Source organism: Xiphias gladius, chromosome 10, assembly GCF_016859285.1.
Source record: "Xiphias gladius isolate SHS-SW01 ecotype Sanya breed wild chromosome 10, ASM1685928v1, whole genome shotgun sequence".
Taxonomy (NCBI): Eukaryota; Metazoa; Chordata; class Actinopteri; order Istiophoriformes; family Xiphiidae; genus Xiphias; species Xiphias gladius.
In genome coordinates this window covers 5,276,892-5,290,611 of record NC_053409.1, presented here as the reverse complement: position 1 = coordinate 5,290,611, position 13,720 = coordinate 5,276,892, and the positions used below count along the sequence as shown (strand labels likewise).

General features: G+C 39.2%; 1 protein-coding gene across 1 annotated transcript; it reads left to right on the top strand.

The window, feature by feature from the left end:
* The first annotated feature begins 762 nt into the window (after positions 1–762).
* atp6v1c2 (ATPase H+ transporting V1 subunit C2) lies at positions 763–10,973 on the top strand. Its single transcript, XM_040137357.1, is given in 15 exon segments — positions 763–891; positions 1,463–1,530; positions 2,107–2,192; positions 2,581–2,641; positions 2,827–2,921; positions 4,222–4,315; positions 4,375–4,414; positions 4,416–4,471; positions 4,615–4,683; positions 5,645–5,660; positions 6,901–6,971; positions 7,064–7,151; positions 7,295–7,392; positions 7,499–7,628; positions 10,749–10,973. Coding segments are annotated over 15 exon segments (1,191 nt in total). The 3' UTR covers positions 10,839–10,973.
* The last annotated feature ends 2,747 nt before the right edge of the window (positions 10,974–13,720 follow it).

Sequence of the window (13,720 nt, the reverse complement as noted above, 5' to 3'; positions counted from 1 at the left end):
TTTCAAACAAAATATTATTTATTCGCATGGGGAAAATTACTAAAAATTATTTTAAGACATTTTTTAAGACCAAACCCTTCATACAAACTAGAAAATAAAATCAGATAAAGGCAGCCTGAGCTATGGTAATTTGAATTGTAAGATCAGTGTTGTATGTGGGCTACAACTCCTAAGGTTTGCAAACTGTTAACGTGTATCAATGCATACGTCTTCAAAAATATAGAAAAAATTAAAGCAGCACCTAAAATTATGTACATGCAGAGTGAAAGTCAATCATTGTCGGTAACCTATACTTGCTCAAATCACCAGAAGAGATGTAACAGCTTCTTGTGATCCTAGAAGACAGTGTGCTGGCTGTCAGTCATTCTCAGCTGCTGCTCACACTCCCAGCTTTCACAGTGGGAATGACACGGGACGGTCGCGAGAGTGATCTGACGGTAAGAATCCCTGCTTTGAAAGGTTATTTCTTTTCCTTTTTTACGTTTCTTTTATTTAACTGCATGTAGCCACAACCAAAATGTTAATATGATCACAGGACACTCAATAACTCAGTGGAAACAGAAATAGAATAATATAAACTGGTGTAAAATCCTTACAAGTCATTTCATTCAGCTTAGCATGAAAAAATATATATGCATTTGATGATAGAGTTCGTCTTACTGTATCTTCGTTGCTCTGGGTCACTGTCTGTCTGGTGTCAAAGCCTGTTCTTATGGGGAGTATTGTGACTGGAGGGCTCTATGAACATAAACACTTGGAGTCATGACAGACTTGTGGTTGATTTCTATCCCACTGGACAAGACCAGTTTAACCAGTGTAGAGAAACTCAAGCGCACCATTTCCAAAACCAACCGGGCCTCCTGCTGCAAGTTCTCCATTCCAGATCTCAAGGTGAGGCTGTTTATCATATGTCCATATTAAATGTCTGATGGAGCCAAATAAGATTTACAGAGTAAATAATACTGAGTACCAGATATGAAAGAGGCTTCATTCTTGACCTGTGAGAACACCAGTATAAAAAAAAAGAGCAAAAGAACTGTAAGTGTATGTTAGTTCTTTGTTTGTACCAGTGCAGTGGATTGTAGCTGAGGAGGATGATGGTGTGTGGTGTCCTTCACCACTGGGAAGGATAAAAGCTCAGGTTGCTCTCTACAGTTTGCGGCAAAATTTCCATCTGACCCATATCACTCAGCGTGATCAATGTTCACCTTGGTTGCCAGGAATCACATTTTAACATCTTTTTTTTTCAATTCTATGAAGAGTTCAAACATGAAAACCCTTACATTGAAGGTGACATGGGGACACCTCCAGGCTGAATCTTAAAAGCCAGTAAGCTCACAGTACAGCTCACATACATGCAGAGCTGTTGCTCGTGTTTAATGATTTGAGTTCTCTTTGATGTCAGATGTATGATGCACCAGCCACAGTAATACTAACTATGTTGTTTATGCTTTGACCTGAGGTGGGAATACTGGACTGTCTGCTCAGCAGGTCAGATGATCTCGTCAAGCTCGACATGCTGACTGAAAGGTATAAAAGTCCAAGAAGAATGAACCAAACTGAACATGTTGCCCATGCTCTGTTGATGCATGTGGAACCTGTTTGTCTCAGTGGTCATTGCACGTTTGTAGCTTTATGTGCACCTTTGTCCTTAATTAAGACTAATAGCTCTGAGCTTGTTTCTCGTCTAAGTGCCATGATTAATTGATGGTCAAGGGCAGCTGACGGTTGATTTTCCCTCCTGATTTTAAATTCTTTGATGGGGTATGTGAGCTAACATACTGTAAATGGGGATGTTAAAGCCTATTTACAACATCAAAATGTGGCCTAGGGAAATCAAACCAAAGAGATTTCTTTTATAGTTTAGTCCAAATAACTTGAACTAAGTTTGATTACGTGTTTTCTGAATCTACCTTCAGGTATAGGTCTTTTATTGGATAAAGGAAAGCCTTGTTCCCCATTTATAGTTCACTGTGTACTTAAGTGTCAAGCACGCAAGAATTTGGGGAAAAGAGATTTCATGGAATGAAGGCTGTAAATGATTAAAATGTACAAATAACATATAAATACTCCATAATAGTAGTATTTTTCATGTTAACTGGGCAGTGTGATCAAAAAAACATGTCAGTGTATGAAGGAGGTGATGGAGCAGTCTACCGACAAAGTGCTGGAAAATGCCTTAGCCAATGGAGGTAACACACACACACACACACACACACACACACACACACACACACACACACACACACACACACACACACACACACACACACACACACACACACACACACACACACATGCTGAGGGTGGTAACTACATTGTAGAGATACTAATTAAGTAAGTGCACAGAAGCCCCAGGGTGCATGTGCATTGCAAATGATACTAAGAGCTACTTAAACCAAGCTCCATATGTCCATACACAACATCCACTCACACACACACAAACAATCAGAGATAACACAGCCTACACTCACCCCTTTGCATTGTAATAGCCTCCTACATAGAAGCAGTAGGACAGGAAAACCGCTGGCCAACACATACCCAGGCTAACCCCTGTCTCTGATCACTTCCCCCCATCAGACCACAGTATGAATCAGAGAGCCGTCCTGTCACCACTGAAAGCTTACCTCAAGTCTTTGAGGGGTATTTTATATGTTCGCAATCTGCTCTTTGAGCTGGAATGCAATGATGTGTGATTTTTACAGAGCTTTTGCCCTCTTGTTGTCTGAATGACATTCCTATCCCACTGCGTGGTGGTGTGTTTTCACAACTGTGCAAATTTTTCGGTTTTAGTTAGGTTATGACTTATGACCATGTGTGTTTCTCGGTGGACCTGGTGAGCTATGTGACAAAGTTTCAGTGGGACAAAGCCAAGTATCCCACAGCTCTGCCTCTCTCTAGCCTGGCAGATATCATCAGCAAGGGACAAACTAATGACAATTAGGATAATAATAAGTGATATGTAAATATATTTATTAAAGTCATAACCACCTTAAAGAGGTTCTCCAGCGATTTATTATTGCACTTTCACAAAGTTGGGAGGAACAAAAGAAATAGTGAAAGACAGTGAAATGGAAATGAGAGTGTTTGTAGCTTCAGTATTGCGATATACTACTTGGTATAATGGTTTAGAGGGATTTCAAAAAAATCCTTTCAAATGTGATTGGACCTCTCAAAAGTGGGCATAGCTAAACAAGTACCACCTGATACAGAGATGTAGAGAGATAAAGGCAGGACTGTTCACATCCACCCGCACCTCCCTCACCCATGTTGTTAAATGAGGAGGAGGGGGATAAGAGTTAAATGGATAAATTAGACCTTATCCACCTTGTTTGGAAATGTAAAAATACTGTAAGTTGAAAACCAAACATTCATCTCCAAATATATTAATCTGCTAGCTACCCTCCAGCTGAGAGTCATGCACAGTTTTATATGATGAGCAGCGTTAGCCAGCATCCCAAATCACATCTAGGTGCTAAGTATGAATTTATTTATTTTTTTTACACATATTTAGATGTACTAAGAGATAAATGAACAATTACCACAGGAATGCATGATAAGAACTTGGAAAATGTATGTACCATTTTACATTGTCCTAAAAAAAAAAAAGAATTGTAAAAGCAGCAGAGACCAGAATATCCTGAGTTTTGTCCAAAAACACTGATTCCTACATGCACCATAATGCAGCTTGACAATATCTTTCATTAGACACTCTCTGCCTGGTAAACACCCACATTTTTCAAACTCCATAACCCCAATTTAACACAGGATCTCTGTTACATATTTGTAGTCTCCAAGCCCAAGCTGAGAGTAAGCCTTATGATGTTATTAGGGTTATTTTTTCCAGACTCTGGAGAGCTCCCTCCTGAGCCACAGAAGACATACAACTGTTTTCACAGTCAGAGTGGTACTAACCTAGTAAATTACCTTTTGTAAGTACAATCAGTAGAATGCCCCATTAATTCCCAACCACCTTAAATTAAAGATATTGAACTTTGTGACAGTGATTCCAAGTGGTTTTGACCAATCCAGATTAAATGTAGTTTGAAATAAAATAAGTTTTGCTATATCACTTTGTGCATGCATGCAAGCAGCATATACACATAATTACTACATGTGATTTATTCAGTGTACGAGTTCTTAGCTCCAAGTTCTCATACTAGTTTTGAGGTTATCACATAGTCCTGATGCTTACATGTGCTGTTAACCTGCATGTGTGTCAGGAAGTGTCCCTGATGGAGACAGAACTGAAATCCCGAGCTGCAGCATACAACAGTGTGAAAACAAGCTTACAAAGCCTTAAGCACAAACTAGAGTGAGTAACATCATTATGTTAAGTTTGTAAATGTTAAACTGGAATGTCTGTCTTTCCAGTTGGAATTTGCAAACTCGCAGTCTGAATGATATAGTGAGAAAAAGAAGACCTGGTGGTCTCCGAGCACCTCACCACGCTACTGGTAGTGGTTAACAGGTCAGTGAAATAGCATGAGTGTTTGTATGTACAGTGGGGTCCAAAAGTCTCTGAGACCACTTTCCCATTTGTCTTAGACTTTCTCTTATATTCCTGTGATGTTCTTCATGTGTAAATGTGTTTCTGCACACTTTTGGTGACAGAGGACGCTACCTGCAGTGGGAGAGGACCTATGAACCTTTGTCAGAGTTTGTGGTTCCGCTGTCAAGCACGTGAGCTGTGTTCATGCACTCTTGGCTGTGAGACAAGCCATTCCACTTGATCCAGGTACAAGTGCACTGGCAAAGTATCCGTTTCTTAGCATCCAAAAGGTCTAAGTAACCACAGGTTTTCCATTACCAGCAGAAAGTAAGAGTCTATGTGGCGTGGATCAGTAGCAGGGAAGGACATGTTTTTTTCGGAGGATAAAAATGTGTTGAGTTAAAGTTTTTAATATTTGAATGCTTTATGACATCATACCTTGAAGCATGAGCAGTTACAATGATGTTACTAATAACATCATTGGCCATCATTCATTTTATTACTTACACCTGTGCTATTCCTACTGTGACCTGTCAAAACTACTTCCACGAAAAATAAATATTATTAGAGGACATCACGCAATTCCATCATAACTATACCCATCTTTTCCCTGACTAGAGGATAAACCAGCCAGGGTAATCTTAAACACCAGTGTGGGTGTACAGGGCCTTTAAAGAAATGAATGTACCAAGACTAAGTACAAAGTAAACAATGGCTCTATAGAATATCTTATCAATATAGATCTAACTCAAGTAGGATTCAGTGATATTTACAGAATGTTGAAAAAAACATGCAGTTTACTGTAATGTGTACTGTGCTATGTGCTAAGTCTGGATTATTAAGTAGTGGGACATTTTACTGACACAAACCTTTAGTAGAAATTGTTGACAGTTATTAACTATAGCTAAAGGATTTTTCAATCTACGTTTCTCAGAAATTTAAGTCACTTTTAAAGAAAAAAATTATTTAACTAGTGACTGATTGATTGATGATTGAAAATTTTAATGTCATCATGGCTTCTGTAAAATTTGATTTATCCTTAGACTAGAGCCATAACAATTAAGTATTAAATAATAATAGCATTTTGGAATGAAACTTTAAAGGCACTACACATGCTTCACCTCACAGATGTCTTTTTTTTGTCCTAATTAGACCTCTTCTCAAGACTGTGTGGGCATGTACAAATAGTGCTCTCCTTCACTCACCTTTTAATGATAGACCACTTACAACTAGTATTCTTACATTGGGTTTGGTGACCTCATGTTATTTCCAGCTCCATCCGACTTCAACTTCAACTGATCAGCTAGGATAACTGAAAATACCTGTGCAAGTGTGCAAGGCCTTTAAATAGGGAAGATGAAAAAAAGGCCTAAGTTAAAACAAATTCAAACAAATAAATAAGGTGAAGTACAATTAATATTGTTATATATTTCCTTTTTATGTATGCATTTACTGTATTATAATTAAACGAAGAAGGACAATTATTTAGCTCTTTGTCTTTAATAACTGAATGTATTGTTTTTCATTGTGAGTCTTCCATGCCAAATTAAAATCAATTTACACCACACAAAACAAGAGAAAAAAGGTGTATTGCATATCGGTGTTGTCCAGCAGAGGACAGGCTAGCCCACAGGAAATTGTAACGGGAACGGCTATCATGGCTCCCATCAGCTTGTGTCAGTGATGATAAGCCCAACCCATGGCCCGAGCTGTGATGGACAGTTGAATGTTTTTCTTTTTTCGCATTGATGAAGTGTTTCCATCTTAAAATGAAAAAGACGCCTTGCACCCTCTCATGAAAATTAATGAAATAATAAATACAATGCTTTGCATTTAATATTGTCTTCTTTGTTATGATTTGATTTTAATGTGGAATGGGAAACTCTTTTCACAAAGAAAAACAATTCATTCAGTAATGAGACAAAAACCTAAATAACTGTCCCTTTAAGATGTGTTTTTCATTTACTTATGACACAGTAAGTGCATACATAAAAAGATGGGAATGTCATTAGTTTTGCAGGTATTTGGTAATAAACCAAAGTATTACACAAATTGAAATTTTGACCTGGCACTGGAGTTGAAATCAGTGTCTCACCAAAGTTACTCCAAATTATCCTGAGGGCGGCATAAACGTCGGCTAGCTAAGAACAACAGCAAGAATAAACATGCAGTACTAATGCAAATATGATGATCTGTAACTTAACTATATATAGCAGAAAACCTTTTACGCTTCACAATACATCATATATAGTGCACCATCAGGCTACACTATTATAGTACATCATTATCATGCAGCTTTAAAGACATAGTTGTTTACTCTATTTTCTTATGTTGTCTCTCAGTTTGACCTGCTGTCGCATGTTGCATGTTGCATGTTGCCATGTGTTGTTGTAATTTTCTGTCATTAGGGAGGAGTTTTCTCGGTTACACTTTTCAGAAGGGCTGTGTGTGAATCAAGAGCCAAAGCCCAGGAGAGAAAGTAAGCAAGATGGATTGCCAGAAAAATACCCCATCAAGTCAAAGTTGTATTTTCTGTGTCAGTTATCATAGTGTAGCCTATGATCCACACAGGTTCACTGTGCGTGAGTACAGCTTTGATCTGGAGGGGAAGAAGCAGCAGGAGATGAAGCAACTTAGTGTTCACAAGAAGGAACAATATGTGAATCAGACATCATGTATACTGTTTTTTGGTGTGTGTGTGTGTGTGTGTGTGTGTGTGTGTGTGTGTGTGTGTGTGTGTGTGTGTGTGTGTGTGTGTGTGTGTGTCGTAGTGTATAAGAAATGTGCATGCCCGCTACATAGGGAATCTTTGTGCATTGGCTGAAGGTTAATTTCCGTGAGGTGTTTATGACCTGGATTCACGTGAAAGCATTGAGGGCATTTGTGGAATCAGTCCTAGGGTCAGTGCTGATTACATTAGTTGTTTTCTCTCATTTACTCTCAACATTAATGAAAAATTGCATGTGAGTCATGTGTGAGTAAACTCACAATGATATCCCCTGGCAGGTATGGATTACCTGTGAACTATCAGGCTCTTCTGCTGCAGACTGACAATAAACGCTCAAAGAAACTCAGAGAAGAACTTTCCTCACTGTTCATACATCTGGACCCCACTGCCATTGCCAGCAAGATAGATGTAAAGAAAAACTGCTTCTTCACTGCTCATATTTTTGCTCATAATTATTCATTTGTGTTCATCATTTCATCTAAAAAAAGTAGAAAAAAAATAAAAGAGGTTAAACATAACAATTTCTATGAATGTTCACTCTCTGACTTCTGATCAGTATATGTGTATAAAATAATTTAATTATTATTATTTTACTAGCTTTTTCTTTTTTTTCTCAGCCCTCTCACTCTCCTTAATCAGCAAATTAAACCGGCTTACTGCAGGTGACCCACAGTGGCTAAAAAAAAAAAAAAAAAAAATAAAAAAAAAAAAAAAAAAAAAAAAAAATTTTTTTTTTTTACAGTATCAGACTTCCAATTCAGCAATTTGCAGAGAACCCCAGAGAGATGAGAGATGATTCAGATTCTCTTTTTCTACAAGTTTTCTAGGCTTTTTGTACAGGCTTATTTATTTCTTCTCTCTCTCTCCCTGGCAGATCCTCTCAAATCAAATGGGAATTGGATGGGAACTGCTATCTTCACTGCTCTTCAGTCTTCTCTCTCTTCCTTAAAGTTCGGTTGGGGTTGGGCTCTGGGCGGCCACTCAGAGATTTCAAGAAGAGCTACTCCATCTCAAGCTTGCTTGTATGCGTCATCTTGGCATGTGCTCATTGTCATGCTGAAAGGTGAAGGGGTCCGTCACGTGTACAGTGGGAGCAGGTTTTCTTCAAAATCTCTTTCTTTTCTCTGCATTTGGCTGTCCTTCAGCCCCTCAGCCTTCCCTCAGCTACCCCTTCTCCCCCTACTACCTAGCCCCCCCCCCATATGCATGAACATGCCATGCTCATACTGAGGTGAAGATGGGTCCAGGTGAGTGAACAGTGTTTGTGTTGTGCAGTTCAGACAAGTGTTGCAATTTTATCTCATCCCACCAGAGAATGTTTTTCCTCATGCTCTCAGAGAATGTGGCTTCCATCAAGCCACTCTACCATAAAGGCCCGATAGATGGAGTGCTGCCCTTCCGTTACATTCTCCCATCTTTGCAGAGGACTTCTGAATCTCATAGAGTGAACGTTGAGTTCTAGGTCAACTCTCAGATCGAGGCCTTTCTTACCAAGTTACCCAGTTTGGTAGGACAGCCAACTCTAGGTAGACTCCTGGTTCCAAACTTCTTTCATTTCACAATAGCTGCTGTCACACATGCACTGTAACCCTGAACTTATCTGTACAGCTGTATGTAAGAATGCAAATGTCAGAATCAGTTGGACTGGACATTAAAGTCCATGCAATGTCCAATTGAGCTGATGTGTTAATAGGTCATTTTCTGGAGAATTCAAAGCAAGCAAGCGGATGTGTTGATGACGTTTCTAGCCTGCTTCCTGCACACTCTACCCAGGCGCCACCCCTCTCCTAAACCAAACAGAGTAGTTCCACAAGGTGAGAACGCGTCTAACATGGAAAATCGCCTGTTGTGTGCTGCATGTGTGAAAGCACAACTCCAGACAACATCTTGACCTGATTCTCCAGACACTGTCCGAAGTTTATATGAGAAAATGGCTAATTATTCTCTGTGCTCCTGGAACACTCAAAGCTTTAGAAATGGTTTTATATGCTTAGCTTGATCTTTGATCCACCATAATTTTATTACAGAGGTATACAGAGAGGTCCTTAGATTTCATGACTTGTTTTTGTTTGTTCTTTTGTTCTGACATGGAGTGTAAATTGTCAGACCTTACATAAACAGGTGTGTGCCTTTCTAAACTATCTCCAATCATCCAGTCAGGAATAATTAAAGCAAACAGGATGCACCTGACCACAATTTGGGATGCCAAAACAGAGGGTCTGAATACTTTGTAAATGTTAGATTTCAGTTTTTGATTTTTAATAAATTTGCAAAAAATTCTAAAAAAAGTTTTCATTTTGTCATTATGGATTATTGAGTGTAGATTGAGAAAATGGCAATTTAATCAATTTAAAATTAAATCAACAACACAATACAGTGTACAAAAACTGAGAGGGTCTGAATACTCTCTGAAGCCACTGTAATTGTGAAACATCAGTCACATGATGACACCTGAGCCAGTCCCAAATAAAAGTAATAATGAAGTTTTAATTTGAATGTAGGGAATGTCTGCTTTTCTACTCTATCACAGATTAATACGACACAACAGTGCATTGAACTATAGCCAGTGGAAGAAAGCAGTTAAGTACATTAACTTTAGTATTATACTTAAGTACAATTTTGAAGTGTTTGTACTTTACTTATATTTCCATTTTGTGCTATTTCAGTTTAAAGCTTGTTTCTGCTTCCCCCAAGTGGTCAAAAAAATCTCATAATTAAGATTAAAGTATTTTTTTATAATCAAGGACTTTTACATACAATGGAGCATTTTTTAATCTTCCAATTATTACTTTTACTTAAACCTGCATTAACTGATTTTTGGGCAGTAGAAATAACCTGTAGAAACAAACACAACAAACTGATAATTATCTCTAGGTTTATCACTATGAGCAACCCCTTTCCCACACAGGTAGTAATTTGATCCACTGTTAATATAAAAATTTTGATTAAGATGTATGAATCCATCTTCCACCAATGCCCATAAGCCAGTTCATTTAAGATTTTTTCGTTTAGGCTATTGCTCTCATTCAGTGTTTTTAAAGGTTCAAACATACTGAAAGCTTTGCTATCAAGATTTCATCCTCAGACAAAAACAACTGAGGTCAAGTTTATTCTGAATCTGATTGTGGTGAATCATTTAGGGTGAATTTGAGGATGACCAATGACAGTCCAGCGAGTAAAGTGTTTGTCCAGATTTCATGTTGATGTCAGAGTGGCGAAGAGCACCGTCAACCACCTGCCCACCATCCTCCTTGAAATGACATCTGTCTCGTGCAAATTTATCCATGGCTTTACCAGACTGTAAATGAGAAAAGTGACATTGTAGGCTACTGTGTTGCACACACATTTACTGCACGCAAATTAGGGCACAATAACTATTATGCAAAACATACAATGCAGAACTGCTTGATACATGAACTGAATTTGCATGGTGCGCAAACATTCCTAAAGTGTAATGATGGGATTTAAGTGGTCCAAGGAATGTGACAATGTTTTCTTGTGTTTTCTGTGTCTCCCCCTGTCAAGCAGGTAAACTGTGACATCCCAGGACTCTGCCAGCAGGAGTACTTCTCTTGCATCTGCTTCCACATCAATACCAACATGCTGGAGATTAGCTAGCAGTCAGCAAAGAGGACCCACACAATGACCAAGCAATGGGGGACCTGTCACTCATGGTGTAGCTTTTTCCAGACCAGTCACTCAGAGCCAAGAGCATAAAGACCCTCAACACTAAAATAAATCAAATCTGGTGAAACACATACAGTGCATTCAGAAAGTATTCAGACCTCGTCATTTTTTCATATTTTGTTATGTTGCATCTTTATTTTTTAAATTCATTTTTTTCCCTCATCACTCTTCACCTAATGCCCAATAATGACAAAGTAAAACAAAATTTTAGAAATTTTTTCAGATTTATTTAAAAGGAAAAACTAAAATATCATATTGACTTAAGTATTCAGACCCCTTGTTATGACACCTAAAATTTAGCTCAAGTGTTTCCAATTTCACTAGATAATCTTTAAGATGTTTCTACACCTTGATTGGAGTCCACCTGTGGTAAATTCAATTGACTGGACATGATTTGGAAAAGAACACACCTGTCTATATAAGGTCTCACAGCTGGCAGTGCATATCAGAGCATAAACCAAGCCATTAGGTCAAAAGAATCTGCCTGGAGGGCTCAGAGACAGGATTGTGTCAAGACACAGATCTGGGGAAGTCTACAAAAAAATGTGTCCTGCATTGAAGGTTCCCAAAACCACAGTGGCCTCCATAATTCTTAAATGGAAGAAGTCTGGAAAAACCTTCCAAGAGCTGACCACCCGGCCAACTGAGCAATTGGGGGAGAAGGGCTTTGGTTAGAGAGGAGACCAAGAAGCTGACTGTCACTCTGACTCAGCTCCAGAGATCCTATGTGGAGATGGGAGAAACTTCCTTAGGGACAGCCATCACTGCAGCCCTCCACCAATCTGGGCTTTATGGCAAAGTGCCAGACGGAAGCCTCTCTTCAGTGAAAGACAAATGAGAGCCTGCTTGGAGTTTGCAAATAAGCACCTAAAGGACTCTCAGGCTGTGAGAAACAAGATTCTCTGGTCTGAAAAAATCAGAATTGAACTGTTTAGCCTCAATTCTAAGCATTGTGTCTGGATGAAACCAGGCACTGCTCATCACCTGCCAAATACCATCAATGAAGCAGGGGTGGTGACAGCATCATGCTGTTAGGGTGTTTTTCACCGGTAGGGACAGGGAGACTGGTCAGGGTTGAGGGGAAATCTGAACGGAGTAAAGTACAAAGATGTCCTTAATGAAAACCTGGTCCAGAGAACTCAGCACCTCAGAATTGGCCAAAGGTCCACCTTGCAACAGGAAAATGACCCTAAGCACATTGCCAAGACAACTAGTGCCTTAGGGACAACTCTCTGAATGTCCTTGAATGTCGATTGGGCTCAGCCAGAGCCCTGACTTGAAGCCAATCGAACATCTCTAGAGAGACCTGAAAATGGCTGTCTACTGACAGTTCCAATCCAACCTGACAGAGCTTGAGAGGATCTGCAGGGATGAATGACAGAAAACCCTCAAATCCAGGCGTGCAAAGCTTGTTGCATCATACCCAAGAAAAGTCGAGGCTGTAATCGCTGCCAAAGGTTCTTCAACTAAGTACTGGGTAAAGAGACTGAATACTCATGTCAATGTGATATTTCAGTATTTCCTTTTTAATAAATTTGCAAAAAATTCTAAAATTCTGTCTTCTTTTTGACACGTGACTGAAACGTGACCCGTTGAGACTACATGTTAACCAGCAGTCACTTCCAAGTAATTTCCAAGCTGCTTCTCTGCACTGCTAAAATCCTGATTTTATAACTGTGACGTTGTCTGAGAAAATCACTATACACATAAATTAAAGACTGTTCTGTGCTGTGATTTCAGCTATATTTACTTGTAAAATGATCTCTCAGAGAGAAAGTTAGAAGCTCATTCACGTCTGTGTCAGCTGCCGTGCAGTCAATTAAATGAGACGCATAGAGAGGTGTGCCTGTTGAGGGAAAGCCCGACCCTGCGCTCGTGGGGCAATACTGGCGACTCTCTTCTACGGAAAGTAGCTAACATTTGTCGAAAAAGTTGCTTGGTTTGTCACTGCTTTTGTGAAGAAAAGTAGCTAAAAGGCTGTGAAAAGTTGGTAAATCTAGAGACAAATGTGCTAAGTTGGCAACACTGCCTGTAAACACCCCGCTTACGATGCAATAGACACTGTTCGTGCCTATTTATTTTGAAAGAGCCATGACCAACAGTGCAGCTTAAGCACTTAGTCACACGGCATTCAGCTAGCCAATCTTATAACTTCATCACTCACTCAGTCAATCGGTCACGGACATTCGCGTTTATAGGGCTGGCCCAGCTGTCTAGCCAAAAAAGCTGTATGAAGCCTCTTGTAGCTCCAGCACGAGCTGTTTAAAATCAGAAAATGTCCTTAAGTTATGTCACTTGAGTCAGAGTCGGTTGGGGCTGAGTGTGAAAATGAAAAAAATCTGAGGGTGTGGACTTGGTAAGAACACCTCTGTAGCCCACTCCTTGTCTCTACTTGAGAGTAGCAGCTCCAGGCTACATTAGCAGCCATAAATGGTTTTTAAGTTGTGGTTTATTGGTGTAGGTACCAGGTTCTGACAAGGAAGAAGAAAACTTGGAATAAAAAAAAGACTATCTCTGGTTCTGCTGCACTGAATTTGTTCCTTTATCATGAATAAAACAATGTTATAGGAACACTCTTTTAACTTAGGTAGTTTAGTCCAGTGGTTCCCAATCTGGATATTTAACTTCAGCTGTTAGATACATGTAAATGCAGTGGAGTAAAAAGTACAATATTTCCCTCCTAAATGTAGTGAAGTAGAAGTATAAAGTAAAAGAAAATGGAAATACTCAAGTAAAGTACAAGTACCTCAAACGTGTACTAAGCATCACAGATCAACAGAGAGTGCACTACATCTGTTATGTGCAAAAACCAG